Consider the following 17,725-nt stretch of genomic DNA (forward strand, 5'->3'; position numbering starts at 1 on the left):
GGTGTATAACACTGAGACATGCAAAGTTCTCCACCTTGGGAGGAAAAACCTGCAGCATCCTTATGGGCTCGGCAGTGCTACGCTGGCTAGCACTACGGAAGAAAGAGACTTGGGGGTTATCATTGGCCACAAGATGAACATGAGCCTTCAATATGATGTTGCGGCTAGTAAAGCGACCAAAACGCTGGCTTGCATCCATAGATGCTTCTCAAGCAAATCCCGGGACATCATTCTCCCCTTATACTTGGCCTTGGTGAGGCTGCAGCTGGAGTACTGCGTCCAGTTTTGGGCTCCACAATTCAAAAGCCTCCATAATTCAAAAGGATGTAGAGAAGCTTGAGAGAGTCCAGAGAAGAGCCACACCGCACTCCCTTCTCCCTACAGGGCCAGACTACACTCCATTTCCCAGTAGGGACAAGGTCCCTTTTCCCCAACAAAGCTGGGTCACACCCCTCCTTCCTCTCCATGGGGCCAGGTGAAGCTCCCTTCCCCTCTGCAGGGCTGAGCTCAGGCCAGGCTGCTCCATCCCCTCCTCTGTAGCCAAATGGTGTCACCACGCTGGCCCTGGATCAGAACCACTATCTGGCCCGCAGTTGAACTGTCCATTCAGCGGGGAATGAGGGGAAACACCACTGAACCCCACCCAAGAGGGAAAGAGGTTGAACACCACTGAACTAACCTATTTTTGCTTTGCCCTTGGATGCATGTCAGCCACTGTCTTTTATATCATGGTTTGCTAGGGTAAAGGGGAAAAATTAGGAGTGGTTCCCACTGGAAGTCAAGGTCCCTTACACACTTCTACACATGACTACTTCCTTTTTATTGTGAGCATTTTCCTAGGTGCCAGAAATCTAGCCAACCATCTTTGGTATCAAATGACTCAGCCACCACTTTTAGTATAATAATGTTATGTCCTCTATAACAAGCATATATAGGCCTTTCAATGAAGATCTGAGGGAAGAAAAGTAGCTATATGGATGATGCAAGGAATAATACTCCAGTTGTATGTTCATATTTAATATAAGCCTCATTTTTATAGTTTTTCAATCTGCTAAAGCAGTTCCAGTTAGCCCTAAACTTCACAACTAGGACATCACAGAAGCTGGCCTTGGGCACCCAACTTGGCTTCATTTTACCATATGCATGGTGTTTGTAATTTGTGGAACAGAAAGAAGGAAGTAGCCCTAGTCTGCATTACAGGAGAACAAGGTGAGCACTGTGTAAGAAGAGTTAGGAGGAAACAAAGGAGGCAGTAAATGACTAACTGTGCTGAAAATAAAAGTAGAATAAAAGGAACGGGTCCTTTTGTGTGTGGATATGCAGATGTCGTTTATGGAATTAAGGCAAGGGTAGAAGTAGGAAGAGAACATCCAGACAGCACTGGTTAGTGGCAAGTGAAAGCAAGAGAGGGAGAGGCAAGGTGATAGTCAAGTAAGATTTTAGGATCAACACCATACTTGTGAATACAGGAAAAGAAAAGTTAGAGATGGGGGCAAGGAAAGAAAGCAACGAAAAGGATCTGCAGAGCTGACAGTACTTGCAGCAGCAATTCCAATACAAATAATATCTCCCTGCTACAAAAGCTACTATCACTAGGCTCACAACCTGCACTAAGCCTCAGAGAAGCTGCTGTCTATAGGCAAGTGGAGCACTACTATGCCATGCGCATCACTGCATTCAAGCAGGCTTGGTTCTTGTCTGGCAACAATGCTACAGCTGCCCACATAGCTCTACCCTGTGGCCTGTGGAATTCCCTGTGGCCTAGCACAAGACAGCATGTCTTGTGACCTACAACCCAGTTTATCTAAAGCAGGGGTGGGCAAAATGCAGCCCAGGGGCCGGATGCAGCCCCCCCCACCAAATTAAGAAAGTTAATATTTATCTGTCCCTGGGTGCCTCTCATGCAGCCCTCAATGGCTTGCCAAAACTCAGTAAGTGGCCCTCCGCCCAAAATAATTGCCCGCCCCGATCTACAGCCACCTCTTCCGAGACTGATGGTATTTATGCAATTCACAGACTCTACTGCATGACTTGAAAATTAGATCTGCAATAGGACACATCTTGCCACTCCACTTGCAACTACACAATAGGCCTGGAGCATCTTAGGAGACTTGGCTACCTTTGTTATTCTTAGAGACTCCACTCAAATCAGGGAGGCCAGCCTGTGGGAAATTTAGTCCTTAAATGCCCAGTAGGTGAACAGAGGACTTAAATTACCCAGGATGTCTACCTGGCAACTTTTATCAGCAGTAAATCCATATTTTTTCTGAAACTGTACAATTCTATGAAAGTCTCCAAATTTTCCAAGTACTTGATAGCATAAAACATAACACCTGGAGTTACACAAACCTTAGCAGCTATGTAAAGTGTGAGTTAATACCTATTCACCCAAGCCACTCTACCCAACCCAATTAAAGCTCTATGCAACTTTCTTACGGGACAAAATTATCTTTTAAATTATTTCGATTGTAAACTGGAGGGCAGACATCATAAACTTATTTGAGGCAGGGGCTGTTCCAGTTACTGTAACCTGCAAAACAGGAGTTCTAGAAGCCCTAGTGAGCTAGAAGACTTATCTTCTAGGACAGAAAGGATCTCCACCTATGTAACTGAGCAGTATAGGTACATCCAGTGAGTGATTTATGATACCAGGCAGCACAGCACCAAGACACCACAATATTCTGCATGGGTACCTCTTAAACTGGAAGCAGTATTACTGCCTTAATGTGGCACTCCATGCTAACATAGCTACATATTCCTTCCAGTTTGTGAGGTAGTGCAGATGACACTGTGAAATGTGTCAGCATAGCACCAGAACTGCAGAAGACTTCCACAGACACAAAACAGCTAGCTACAAGATTTTATTTTAGATCGGGGTGGGCAAAATCTGGCCCGCCAGGCCATTCTATCCAGCTCACAGGGCCCCTAAAAAATTTAGAAAATAAATACTTATCTACCCCTAGCTGCCCGTCATACAGCCCTCTAGGGCTTGCCAAAACTCAGTAAGCAGCCCTCCACTCAAAATAATTGCCCGCCCCTGTTTTAGATGCTCCTAATTTTGGAGTTCCTTTGGCAGTATACAAGCCCAAGTTGGTATGAGGCTTATAAAATACTTCAGGTTGCACAGTGCTTCATATCAATAAACTAAACAACTTGGATAGCTATGAAGTTTCTCAGGCCTGAGTAACAATGCATTTTCTACATTACCTCTGCATTCCCCTCATATCTCTCTCTCTCGCACGTGCACACACAAAATCACTCACTCTCTCTCTCCCCCCCCCCAGAAACCCAGGAAAGGAAGGTTTACCTCTCATTTGCCTCTCCTGTTGCTCCTTCTCCTTCTTGGCTTGGATGGCAAGAAGTCGCCTGCTCTTCACAGCACTGATCATATCATCAGCTTCTATTTCCACCCGGGGCTCCATCTTCATCATCTCGTTTTTCTTCTTTTCATTCCTGCCCACTGCGCTCTCATCTTTCCCATTCTCCTTGTTCTTGGCCTCCATTTCTTTCCGCTTCTGCTTTTCTGCTCTCTTCTTGTCATTCTCTTCTTTCAGCATGGCTAGACGCTCCTTCCATAGCTCAGCTGACATCTGCTGTTTGGTCTCCACATGGTCCTGCACCGAGTAAGTCATCAGAATCCGGTGGCAGAGTGCTGTGAGTATCTGCAGCTTCTCCTCTGGTGTCAGCTCAAAGAACTCCGATGTCTCCAGCTTCTCCAGAAACTCATCCTGTACCTCATTATCTTCAAAAGTGGCTGAATCCTTGCTCTCATCTACAGTATCAGAAACCTCACTTTCCTCCTGTACATCTGACTTGCGTAGACACAGACGTACCAGCTCAGAAGCGGAATGCAAAGTAAGGGGTATTTCAGAGAGCTTCATTCCCAACTCAGCATAATCTTCAGCTATTTCATCCTGCAGCAAGGTCTGCAGAAGAATGACCAACACCCGGTTCAAATAAAGAAAGCCCCCCTTCTCTGCACACAGGGCTTCCATCAAAGAGACTGCTGTTACGGGGTATTGATCATCTGGCATCAACAATCCTGAATAGCAGCTGAGGAATTCTACCACCACCGCCACATCCCCAAAGAGTGTATTGGGAAGTCCTTCTGGAGTATCCACCAACCTAAAAGCTGGCAAGTTTTTCCCTTTAAGATCTTGGTCCTCAAACCTCTTCTGCTTTTCCAGTTTTTCCTGCATCTCCTTTTCCTTCCGCTCTTTAGCTCTCTCCTTTAGTTTCTCCTTCAGCTTCTCCCGTTTCTTCTTCAGGTATTCTTTGCGCTGCTCCTCTGTCATGGATGCCCATTTCTTTTTGTGCTCGAGGAGTTCATAGCGCTTCTGTACTATTCCTCGCAGCTCTTCGGGAAGGCGGGCACGGTCCTCATTGGAGAGCAGCCGGGCGGTTTTGGAGATGACACAGGACAGAGCACTTTTTTTATCCTCCCGGTCTTTGTTTTCCTTGTAATAGGCAATGAGGTGGAGGGCAGCAGGAGGCAGATGTTTCTGGGGTTTGTTGGAGGACCTGGGAGTCCCTGCTGAGTTCCTGGGAGTCCTAGACACCTTAGGAGTACCTTTGGCCATGTCCAATAGTGTCATTTGTTTCATTTTCATTTTGGGATTTTTCAAACCCTTTCGGGGGGACTTTGACTTCCCAGGAGATTTCTGTCCATTCAGAACCCTTTTTCCTTTCTGCTTCTTATCCAAGGATTTATCAGTGCCCTTTCCCAGTCTACTCCTCTTCGGTACATGGAAATTAGAGCCCAGTTTACCTGGAGACACAATTTTCATCACTTCCTCCAACTCCTCCTTGGGAGATTTGGGGTTCTTAGAGTTTTTCACTTTTAGTGGAGAGCCAATAATGGATTTCTTCAAATGCACGTGACACCAGAGTGTAGGGCTCAGTGGCTGGCCCAGTGAAGACCCATCAGTTTTGGATTTCTTGGAGGGCTTTCTGTCAGGTGACCCAGAGTTCTTCCTCTTGGTTGAGGGATTGAGTGTCATGTACTAAAATTTAAGAAGAAATGTTATTGTAATACCAATTTAAGTAGGGATAATGTCTGTAAAAACTTTCTATTGTAAAACATGTAATTGTCACATTCAGTTCTCCATTAACATTTCGCACACACCACACTGAGACAAGTCAACTTCCAAAATGCTGGCAAGTGTCTCTACAGGTATAAAGTTTAATAGCCCAGTTCAGGAATATTTAGTATTCACTTGTAAAATGTTATGGGGGTGGGAGAAGAAGAAATGCAGAAAAGCCTCTTTTTGTAGATTAACCTGCATGAAAGTTTGGTTTTTGTTTTGTTTTAGTTTTTTTTTTTTTTTTTTTGTGGGGGGGAAGGGAGGTGGAAAACCCTGAAAACTTGCAGTAATAAAACTGCACATTATAAATGCAATCGTTAGAAATTAGGAAATAAGTTTGGCTTTCTTTGCAAAAGAATTGTGCCATATAAAGCATAAATGGCAGGAGGTACAACCACTTTTAGATATTAACATATATCTAACTGCATATTGAACAGGTGCAGAAAACAGGTGCACACAATGTGATCAGGTTCTCAAAGTAATGACAATGTTTCCTAGCTCCTTAATATTAATGTACTGCATTTACTCAAATACAAAATGAGGTCACCCCCTGCCCCCAATTTAATATGGGGGGGTGCTCTTAGACTGAAGTACAGGGAAGGAGGAACAGCAGCTACAGCTCTAGCCCTGAGCCCAGGATTGGAACCACACTTCCTTGCCTCACCACCTATCCCTGCAGTTTCTGCTGCCCCCTTTTATCCCCCAACCCCTTTACCTTCAAATTTCAGTTCCAACTCAGGTCCTGCTCCAGCACAGAGCACATGCTGCCCCCACGCAACCGTGGTCAGAGCACCAGCAGCCACTCTAGCCCCAAGCTGAAGCCAGGGCCAGAGCTGTCATCACTCATGCATAACTGGGCAGGGGGTGGAGGCAGCATGTACTCCATGCTGGAGCAGGGTCCCAGGCAAAGCCAGAGCCGCAATGGGAAGGCAAACAGCAGGAGAAGGCAAGCAGCAGGGTGCAGGCAGTGATGGGGTGAGAGGCAGGTACATGCAAGGAAGAGCAGGTGCCAGGGGGTATAGGACCCTACTCCAAGGGGACAGGGGAAAGCAGGCAAGCACTAGGGGGCAAAGTATGTGTGTGTGGGGAGGGAGGAATGACAGGCTCCAACAAATGCAGGCACTTCAGCACAGGGAGCAAGTATAGGACACAAGAGCATGAGTATGGGGTGTGGAGGGCAGGCAGCAAGGGGCCAGAGTTAGGCTAGTTGACTTCTCCCCCACCAGCTCCCTCCACCCCCCATCCCCACCACCACCACTGCTTGGCCTGCTGCACTGGTGGTAGGGATAAATTAAAGATGAATCTCCAAAAACTACATTTTGTACATGGAAAATTATAAGAAGTTTATAAAATTTTACACATCTAGAATCTAATTATTGGGGGGGTCATCTTCAATTCAGGTAAATATGTTAATAAAAGAGAAAACATTTACTTTTTCCTCCTTTTTTTTTTTTTAATACTCTATACTAGAGTTTTACTGAAGACTGCTCTGCAGAAGGAAGTGAGTATAGATTTGCTCCTTGAAAATAAGGATTCTAGGTTGATTCTATGTTGAAATCTGTTACAGTATCTTGGGATAGACACAAAAAAACACTTTTATTCTATACTTGGGCGCAACCATCAAGCCACTGAAGAACACTGACCCTAGAGTTACATTGGTTATTTTTTTAAAGAAGTTATTTTTAGTTAAAGTTGCGTATAATTAAAAAATTGCCTCAAAAAATTATCATGTTTTACATATTTCTTAACAAGGAGAGAGAAACCCTATAATGGAGAAACTACTGATAGCTGACTGGGCAATAAGAGCAGTCAAATGTTATTGCAAAACAGATCTTTTTCTGTCAAGTTCTAGGCATTATTTCACCAACATTTACACAGCTTGCGAATAGTTATTTTGTAGAAAACTTAATCTCTTTAGCTCCTAAAGTCTTGCCTACACTTGCCAATTCTCCAGTCTGCCACCCTATTTCCCTTCTTAGCATTTGTTAGTTATGTTTCTAAGAAACTGACCATTCTAATGAAAATGTCTCCATTATTTCAACAGATGGACTTTATTAAGGTCAGGACTCCCCAAATATTTTAAATGAAATTTAAAACCATTTGCAGATTCAGTTTTATTCTGCTTCCTAGTAGACAGTAACTAGAAATGGCAGTGACCAGTATTATAGAAGCCTCCTCCTGCAGGAAACAAAGCTTTTAATGCACTAGATTTTGATGTTTTCTACTAAATAGAGAACATTATAGGCCATCTGTTGGCAACGTGTTTGGTAGCTGCCAAGTATTGCCAAAAGAAGCTAAAAATTGTAAGCCTGCAACTAAGGCAAACTCTGGATTAGGAATTAGGTAGAAAGTAATGAGAAGGGGGGCACAAGACTGGAAGTAAGGCTACCCAAGACCCATTTACAGTTCAGCCATTAACATGTTGTGTGACCTTGGATAAATTTCATCACCTTTGCCTCAAGTTTACCTTACTCTGTAAAGCACTGCTTCAAACCAGAATTTTATACAAGATCGAAATAGTCTCTCTGCATGGACTAACATGCAAAACCAAAGTATGCGTCTTCTCAAGTCAGTATCATAACTAGAAAAATAACTGAATAACTTATAGATTAACAGATTCATAGATGTTAGGGTCAGAAGGGACCTCTGTAAGTCATTGAGTCTGACCCCCTGCCCCAGGCAGGAAAGAGCCCCAGCTAGATGCTTGTTCAGTGTCCTCTTGAAGACCCCCAGGGCAGGGGAGAGCACCACCTCCCTTGGGAGCCCATTCCAGATTCTAGCAACCCAAACTGTGAAGAAGTTTTTTCTAATGTCTAACCTAAATCTGCTCTCCATCAATTTCTGGCCATTGTTCCTAGTTACTAGTAAACAGAGCATCTCCTATTCCCTGCTGCCCTCCCCCAATGAATTTATAGGCAGCCACAAGATCACCTCTCAGCCTTCTCTTGCAAAGGCTGAAGAGATCTATGTCCCTCAGTCTCTCCTCATTATACAGTATACATTAACTTGTTATACAGTAACTTGCATTACTGTATAAAGGTTACAGCATTATTACTTGTCCTACACAGTAAACTTCAGACACCTCAAAATAGCTTTGCTAGTTACTTGCATTCCTTGCCTATAAAGCAAAGAAAATGTAGCATTGCTAAGTGTTATGTTAAAGTGCCCTAGCACAAGACATTAGGGAACAAAAGTAAGTCAAAAACAAACACTAGGGCTGCGTGAAACAGTACTGTTTCATTTCTACTTCCATTTCACCATTTCACAGGGACAGTATTTCATTTTGCTGTTTCGAAGCACCGTTCTGTTTTGTTTGGTCTAAACTGTCTATCTGTTTCAATGCTGTTTCAACACATTTTGATGTTTCACCCATAGGCTATAATGGGGAATCATGAAAATGCCTATAACTTTGTCACTTCTTGCCTGATTCGGATGAAAATTGCAGGTACAGTAGCCCCTTCCGAGTGCAAGACGACAGGTGCAGGGGGTTTTTTGAAACTGCACCTCAAACTGTTCAAAGCAAAACTAGTATCACTTGCTGGCAGCGGAAGCCCTGCTGTGATCCCGCATGCAGATCTGGGGAAGAGTCCCACTTCCCCTGCGAGGAGTTTGGGGAGCCGAGCGGCTGCCACTGGCCACAGCCTGCAGCAGAAGCCTGCTGAAACTCCACTCACAGATCAGGGGCCCATACCCCCCTGGAAAGAGCTGGGGAAATGATCAGAGAGCTGGGGAATCGAACCGGGAGCTAGACATCAATATCACAGCAGTCCTTCCCCCTCTTCCCTCTCCTTAGTTTCTGTTTAGCTGCAAGCAAGCTGGCTTCAAAACTCGAAATGTTTCAAGTGCCCTCATTTCAATTTTGCTGTTTTGAGCTCGAAACAGCTTTGAAACGAAACACCTGTTGAAATGTCGCACAGCCCTAACAAACATGGTGCCTAATAAAATTTTATTTTGTTCTCTTCAAGAAGCATTTACCAGTCCCCAATACTTAAAATTGCCATTTAAGTCCCCCATTTAACTACCATTTAAGTCCCCATTACTTAAACTGCCACTTAAACAGCATTGTTTTAGTCCTAATTAAAGAAGGATTCTGCATCATGACAAACAAGTCATTTCTAAATGGCAACAGACTTTAAAACTGAATTCTGGAAGAATAGGAAAGGAAGTGAAGGACAAAAACTTTTGAAAGCTACCACATCATTAGTCAACAAGTACACAGCTTCATTTTAAATTAATTTTACAATGTATCAGAAACCCACTGGATTCTAGACTTTTCACTTCACTCACTAAGACATGTTGGGCACTGACAAACATGGGGAAAAAAACACAACAAAACAAAAAACAAAACAATGCTTTACTGGAAGAGGCAACATGTTAGTCCAACCCAGCTACGCAGCGTCTGTATCGACTGGGTGCTTCAGCGAGGCTTTCTGGCACTTTTATCTATAGCTGATTGAATCAGCTAAGTGCCAGAAAGCCCTGCTGAAGCACCTGATCTATACAGACATTTGGCAAGCGGGGTGCAGCTAACACAATGCCTCTTCTGGGGATGCATGTGCTTGACATGAGGGCATACCAAGCTTGAAGTAAAGCGTCATTTTGTTTGATATTTTTTTCCCCGTGTCTGTAAGCAACCATTAAGACCTAAGCACGGCCCACTTAAGCAACGAACTTGAACCAACTTTTTCAAAACTAGGATTCTTAGATGCCCAGGTTGAACTGCCTTAAAAAGGAGCAATTTTCAGAAAGTGTAGGTCAGTTACCCTGGGCAAACTACGCTTTTTTCAGGCATCTCAAGTGAAGTCTCCAAAAACCCACCAGTTGCACAAAAACCTTAGCTAACAATTCTTTCCCACTCCCACCCAGCACCACCCTTCAACCAGAGATTTAGATGAATTCTTACCTTATGTGGATCAAGTAGAAAGTCACTAAATTTACTGGGGAGAGAATATTTCTTCACTAACTCATCCTCTACCACCCATGGGGCATTCTCGCCTGTGCCAGCCCGCAGTGCATTATGACGGATGAAATACCTCAGGATCTCCTTGTTGGGAGGACGTTCAGTACGGACTAAGCTATCGGCTGGCACATTGCTAATTATCTTTGAAATAAAGAAAAACAAGGATTGATTATTAAATGTTTTCAATTCATATATTCTCTGCAGGTTTATGCCACACAGCATAAGAATGCAGCCAGGGTCTGCAACACATCCACTTTTCCAGGAAATATCCATTCCTCTCTTTTCAAAGCCTTCTCCTCCTGTCACCTCAAAATAAAATAAATAAAACTTGCAGGATGGAGATATTTGAGAAAAGTTGGTGGGAGGTTTGGTTAACTAAAACTATCACTAGAATATTTGTTGCAGACATCTTGCCAAAATGTATCACTTCATTTTGACAGCTGTGAAAAGCCCTACCTTGCATCTGTACACCCACACAATACTCATCTTCTCTTAAAGAAGGGAGAAACCAGAGACCAAAAGGAGCAATTCTACAGCTGTTATCATTAAGTGAAGATTGTTGTTGCTTTCCTACTGGATTATGATCACTGAACAGCTAAATGGAAAACACAGAATCACAGAACCAGAAGGGACCAGTACGAGCATCAAGTCCGGTCCCCTGCCATGGGCAGGAAGTTATTGGGCTCAGATGAGCTCAGCAAGGTGCCTGTCTGGCCTTGCCCTGAACACCTCCAAGGAGGGTGATTGCACCACCTCTGCTGGAAGCATATTCCAGATTCTGGTGACCCTTACAGAGAAAACGGTTTTCCTCATATACAACCTGAATTTACCCTCTATTAGTTTATGCCCATTGGTCCTCATCCTACCTTGAGGTGCCCTCCTGAATAGTTTCTCTCCTAGTTTTTGATGCTCCCCCCCCGAGGTACCTGTAGGTGACCATCAAGTCACCTCTCAGCCTTATCTTCCTCAGGCTGAACAGGCCCAGTTCCCAGAGTCACTCCTCATAGGGCGTGCCCGTCATGCCCTTAACCATATGGGTGGCCCTTCTTTGTACCCTCTCAAGCTTATCCATGTCCTTCTTGAAGTGTGCCGCCCAAAACTGGACAGTTCTCAGCTTAGGTCTCACCAATGCTAAAAAAAAAAAGAGGGAGAAGCACCTCCCTGGATCTATTGGCCACCTGGTGGCTGATGCACACCAGAGTTTTATTGGTCCTTTTGGCAGCTTCACCACACTGTTGAGTCATATTCATCTTCATATTCAACATGCAGAAACCTAAAACTTCCTAGAGCGTCTCCTATGTTTATTAACAAGTAATAAACCTGACTATAATAGCAGTTACTCTTGGTCAACTTACACAGTTAACAAATCACTGGCCATGGCTCATTTACGAAGTGGTAAGTCACAGATCAACCAGTTAACAACCAGCTGGCTCACGAAGGCTAAAACTGGATCTTTCAAGCCTGCATCTTAAACATAATGCTGAACATTGTTAATGGAAACCTCACTGCTAGAGGCAGAGTAGATCTACATGGGACAGAAATACCCAGCTAATAGCGTAAGTAAAATGCTGTGCAAGAAGTGTCTTTACTGCTTCTGAGGTACAAACTATATTATTCAAAGTCAGCTTGGGGATCTCTGCTTGGTCCTGTACTGTACCATTGAGAGATATGCATATGGATTATTTAATCATACTTTTCTGTTCATATGCAATATGCAATTCAAGTAGTCACCTCACCTTTTCTTCATTTTTCAGTTTGACATCATACTTGTGTGGCAGGAATTTAGGTGGAACCCATTTCTTCTCTTCCTTCTTCAGAGAAGTGGGAAGCTTCCGAGGGGATCTGCGTGCCCGATCACCTAATTAAGCAAGAATAAGGCAGTTAATAGTGTGGTGTTCAAAAACAGAGAGACCAAAGTGTGCTGCTACAGATGATGCTTGGACCTCTACCACTCCTTTGATGTCCCACAACCTTAGCCTCTGATCAGACTAGAGCACTAGAATACGTCAAACTCAGTTTCGGACACTGTGAAACAAAAGATTGAGAACACCTTCCAGAACAGAAAGCCTTAAAATATGAGGGGGCACCACTTAGAAAAACATATTTAAGCTCATGTCCAGAGTGGTACGCCTTTATGTACAAATTAAAAAAAATAAAAAATAGCTATCTACAAGGCAAGGCCTTTACACCTCCTGAGATTCCTGTACCAGTCGCTAATAGGTGGAGGAACTGATCATAGGAAGGGGCTCTTGACAGAAGCTCTCAATGTTTCAATATGCCACTGCTTCAGGTCAACTAGTTATGCCTACCCAGGGCAGCAACCTTAAGAGGGGAGTAGATTGACTTTTATTAGTAAGTGTTTAAGATTGGGAATCCAAAAAAAGATGACAAAGCCAGTAGGGAAAATACAGATCACCCGAGCGAGGGACTAACAATAGAGGGATGGGGGTGAGTTCTACATCACAGTAAAGACAGACTGAGATTAAATGGCACTGAGATAAAAGTTTCTTGATCACAGACTGTTATCCCTGCTAGCTTTTAACAAGGAACTATCAATATAGCTGATGCATTTGATCAAACAAGTGATATTTGGGGAAATAAAAATAATCTAATTTTAATGGTTTTGCCCCCTCCCATCTAATACAGCAGTTCTTAATCTGGAGTTTCTAAAAAAAGGGGTTTGCAGGCAGTATTTTCCACGTCAATTCATGTTCTGAAAAAAGCCGTAGTCTAAGTGTTCAAGTGTTTCTAAAAGGATCACTTCTTTTCAAGAGCTGATGTTGAATCCATTAACCAAGTAACCTTACTACAAATGTTAATATATTCAAAGAAACAATGACAACTCCACCCAGAGTAAACAGAGGCTTATTTCTTGGCTGGAGAAGCATATGCTCCTCCTTAAAATACCTTCTCAATAAAACCTGACTGTAGAAAATGAATCTCTAGATTTTAATCTTTACATTCATGCCACAACTCAAACAAGAACAGTAATATCAGTATTCCTGAACTGAATAATTATTTCCTTAAATGCACATAAGATAGTAAAAAGTTTAAGAGTCTTATAACCAAATGATAAAAGTGTAAACTGCCATGATGTAACTGTTACATCTTCAAATTCTGGTAGAGATAGAAGTGCTAAATCTTTGCCATTTTTACACTGGCTCATTCAGAGTTAAAGCTACAGCAATTCAGATAACCTAGGGGCATGCAGAGGTAACAATTATACCATACAACTAAAGCACCCTCTGGACCTGAAGCTCCCCCTCCCCTTTTAAATAGACTAAAAGTTATGTTTGCTTTTTATGGCTATCAACAAGTTATAAAATATTACACCTGGAACAGAAACAGACTTGCTTATGTCACTGTTTTTCTTTTTAAGTAATAGTACTGTATTAAGTACTGACCAACAGCTCGAAACACCTTAGCTACTGAAGGGCATTGGCTATCCATCAATACCAAGCAACGACTTATCCATGCAACATTAGCATTTAACAACACTGAAATGAATATAAAGGGGGGGGGAATAAATAAATAAAAGATTGCATTACTATCTACCCAGAAGGCAACTGAGATCTGATAAACAAAAGTCTGGAGGAAAAAAGTACCTATGCTTAGGTTTCTTCACCAGACAGACTCAACTGAAAATCATGCTTTATAGGTTCCTTACGTTTAAAAGAAAAAAGGTATGCTATCTACAACATAACCACACAGCAAGAGAATCAGTCTCCAACAACCAGCTCTCCAAAGCATTATTTAATCTCTACAGATTAAAACACCAGCCTTTAAACTCTGGCAAAAACAGGCCAGCAGTAAAGATTAGATTACAAAGCACAAGTATAATGGGCTCCCTACACACTTGATAAGTAAGCAGCCTCATTCTGCATTAGCTTTAAGTTTCCAAATAAGCCAGAAGGGACTGACCCCAGAACTGCACATTACAGAATTTCTTGCCTTGAGTTGAAAGGCACAAACAACCAGAGCAGAGACAACAAGGCACCTGAGAAGAGATGGATCTTGGCAAAGCATGCAGATGGAAAAGGTTCAGGACACACAACTCAGGTTTTGCCTTTTGTTCACTTTTGTTTTGCAAATATCTGTAAGCAGTTCAGCAAGCACCAAAAGTGATATTTTGGTTCTGATTCTAGTCACTGAGGCAGCATTACCAAATTATGTCATCATTGAATAAATACAATGGAAGTTGTGAGCCAGACACAGCAAGTCTGAAAAAGCTGCATTAGAAAAAAATTTGAATGCCTGAACGTTAAGACTTGTTAATGGAATAGATATCAACAGTGTATATAACAGGTTCATATTTAAGAATGAGATAGAACCAGTGATTCAGAAGACCTGGGGTCTACTCCTGGCTCTGCCACTGGTCTGCACATGGCTTTCAGCATATCACTTCTGTGATTCCAGTTTCTTAGAAGGAAAACCAAGAAACTAGGGGTGCACCAATAAAGATTTTTTTGGCTCATACAGACAGCCAGTTATTAACCAGCCATATCAGCAGATACTGATCGGATAACCAACATGCAGCCCAGCAACTTGGAGAGCAGCTCCCTGCTTACAAGTCTGTGAGGGGGGAAGGGGTGGGGGCAGAGCAGATCAAGGCCCCAGCAGCAAAGGAAGGAGTGGGGCAGGAGCAGGGGCTGCCCAATCAGCGCAATGAACACGAACCCACTGGGAGTGGGGCAGAGCCACGGGCAGCTCATTCAGGGGGTGCAGAGGGTTCAAGGGGCGGGGCAGCTCCCCACTGCAACACCCACCCCCAGGGGAGGCACTGGGGGCATGTGCCCCCCAGCTTTGTGCGTGAGGAGAGGGCAGTCTGTCTTCTGTGGGCTTGGAGCCAGGAGTTGTGCAGGCCTCTTCCCAGCAGGGGGGGGCTGGGCTGGGACTGTGCTCCAGGTGGGTGGCAGCGACTCTGAGAGGGTCAGCTACAGAGTGGGCTATGGCCACATTCACCATGTTCACCCCTCCCAGGCTCACATTCTTTGCCCTGGCTGGACAGCATCCGACCCTGCCTCTGCCCCACTCCCTCCCTCACCATGCGGGCCTCTAGCTGCACCCCCCAAATCCCTCTCACCCCCACTTCCCCGCCAGACTTACTGACTGGACATTGCTGGGCTGCATTACTAACATCTGTATGGGCAGCACAGCACAGATAAAAATGCACATGCATGCTTAATATTCAGTACATAATTGTGTACACTTCCCATTTTTATTAAGGGACTATTCTGTATGGAATTAAGTACTTGCATAACACTCTGATTTGAAGACTTTGAAATGTTAAACTGGATTTTCTTCTTTGGGAAGGGGGCATCTGCAGTTGACGAACAGATTCAATTAAACCAATCACCTCAAATATATCAGAACCAACATTAGGGGAACAATAAAAATCTTTGTAGTCTTGACTCCTGACATAATCATGATGCCATCCCTCTTATAAATGGAATTGCATGTTTCTTAACCAGTGCCTTCAAAAATTAAAATATTTAGTTTTGTGCTCTGCAATATTTTGTTCAATGAAATTCTGACAAACGCTAAAATGTTATTCTGAATTGTATCAATGTATTATTTTAAAACAGAATGAAAGCGATGTTCCATACTGGCAAGAAAATTAATTACTCCTCAGTGAGAACATCTCCTATATTCTCCTTTCCCAGTAGGCATTAGCCTTATTCCAAGCATTACTAATGCAGCAGTTTATTGCTTCACAGATTCAGAATTCAGAGTCAGAGTATTTCCCTATATATTAACACTGTCACAGACAATAAAGGTCCATTACAACGGTTACCACAACATTTACATGGTGAACAATTCAAAGCATGAGTTTCCCATTAATACAACTGCTCAGGATTTGCACAGAAATTCTGTAGCAGATTAAGTGTTGAATTAGAAGTTGGAAGCTAATTCCAGTCCTGGTTTTGCAAGTAACTTACTTTGTCACTCAAGAAAAGCCATTTCACTTTATTCCTCAGTTTACTCATCTGTGGCCCCCTCTACACATTTACAGGTATTGCACAATTAACTGGTTAATTGTGCAATTAACTTAAGACCAGCTACACATGCAAAGTAGCTAGCATGCCAGAAAAAGCTCCAACCAGCTATAAAGTTAGACCTCGAAAACGTATACTAAATTTATATCTGGTTGCTATCAAGCTTTAACTTTTGCTTGCAGCCACCTGCCAGCTGACAAGGCTCCCAACCTCAGGGGTGCACCATGCCCAACCAGGGCTGGATGTTTTGCAACTATGGAGCCCCAGCAGCTGCAGACTCTGGTTCCCGTCAGCACAAGGACCAAGTCCTACAGCTGTGGATGCTGGGTGCCAGAAGCCAGCTGGGTCCTGGCAGCCAGGGTGTAGCTGCCCTGGGGGTGCATGAAAACCCTGGACCTGGGGGACCAGGGCTGCTTTGATCTCAGGGGTAAGTGAGGCACCCTTGCAGTTGGAAGCCCCTCAACTGCTTCTTGCTGGTGCAAGAGGAGCCCAGGATTGGGTTCCCCCTGCACCAGCAATAAGACATGATGGAATCTCATGCGTAATCCCACAATCATGCATCCTGTCATGCACATATGGCATGGCAGGAGGCATGATTGTGTGGATTGTGCATTAGATCCCATCTCACCTTTACCTGAATATCTAGAGAGAGCATGTGAAATGGATATGATACTTACATTATACTCACCTTCAAGTACTACAAGAGTTATTTTACATTTCTGAAGTGCATGTTAAATATAAGTGCCTTTATGATAAGCTTTGCTATTTAGCCTGATTTGAGCTTGCTGAGGTTTCATTCAAGACATTTTCTAACAGCCCCTATTAAAAATTATTATAAAATAGTCCCTTTACAAAGCTAATTTTTTTTGCATAGAACAACAACAAATAGGAAGTTCCTGTGGCCTAGACTACCGACACATTTTTGCCAGAAGTACTCCATTTCTGATGGGAAAAATCTAAGGTATGCTTAGACTCAAAGCCCATCTGTGGCAACAAAATACTCCATTTTGTTAGGGTGACAGTATTTAGATCTTGGGGAGCATTGGATTTACAGTTGAATAAAAGGCTTTAGCCCAGGGGTGGGCAAAATACAGCCCGCAAGGCCGTATCCGGCCTGCAAGGTCATTTTATTCAGCCCCTGAGGCCCCTAAAAATTTAGAAAATTAGTATCTATCTGCCCTTGGTTCCTGCCAAAAATTACAGGAACCAGTGGCAGTAGGAACCAGGGGAAGCCTGGTGGGCTCCCACAACAGCAGGGCCCGCCCAGCCCCAACCCCTGGGACCACGTGGCTGCCCCGTACCAGAACCTCAGGGGGGAGGACAAAGGAACCCACGCAGGGAAGAAGCCTGGGGAAAATGTGGTCTGGGGAAAAGCTGAGCATGGGGAAGAGGCAGCCCCCTGCCCGCCCTGTGGCCAGCACTCCATGCTGCAGCTGCTTGCAGCCCACCTGGGGCTGCCTATGCCTGCTGAGGACAGCCCCATGCAGGCTGCAAGTAGCTGCAGCAGGGAGCGCCAGCCACAGGGCAGAGGAAGGGCTGCTTTTCCCCAGGGTCCTTCCCTGCTCTTTCCCGGTGCAAAGAAAAGCGGCCCTTCCCCCATTCCGCAGCCAGTACTCCCTTCTGCGGGGCGGGGGAGGGGGGCCCACCGGGCAGGCAAGGAGCCATTTTCCCACCCCTGTGCTCAG

General features: G+C 44.0%; 1 protein-coding gene across 1 annotated transcript in view; it reads right to left on the bottom strand.

The window, feature by feature from the left end:
- Positions 1-17,725, bottom strand: part of BAZ1B (bromodomain adjacent to zinc finger domain 1B) — a 120,418-nt gene that overhangs the window by 82,020 nt on the left and 20,673 nt on the right. The window contains exons 5-7 of the mRNA XM_019509912.1: positions 11,781-11,902; positions 9,988-10,185; positions 3,308-5,003 (exon numbers count right to left, since the gene is read on the bottom strand). Coding sequence (XP_019365457.1) covers positions 3,308-5,003; positions 9,988-10,185; positions 11,781-11,902 — 2,016 coding nt within the window. The remainder of the gene's footprint in view (positions 1-3,307; positions 5,004-9,987; positions 10,186-11,780; positions 11,903-17,725) is intronic.

Source organism: Gavialis gangeticus, unplaced genomic scaffold (assembly GCF_001723915.1).
Source record: "Gavialis gangeticus isolate Ggan-Ray unplaced genomic scaffold, GavGan_comp1, whole genome shotgun sequence".
Taxonomy (NCBI): domain Eukaryota; kingdom Metazoa; phylum Chordata; order Crocodylia; family Gavialidae; genus Gavialis; species Gavialis gangeticus.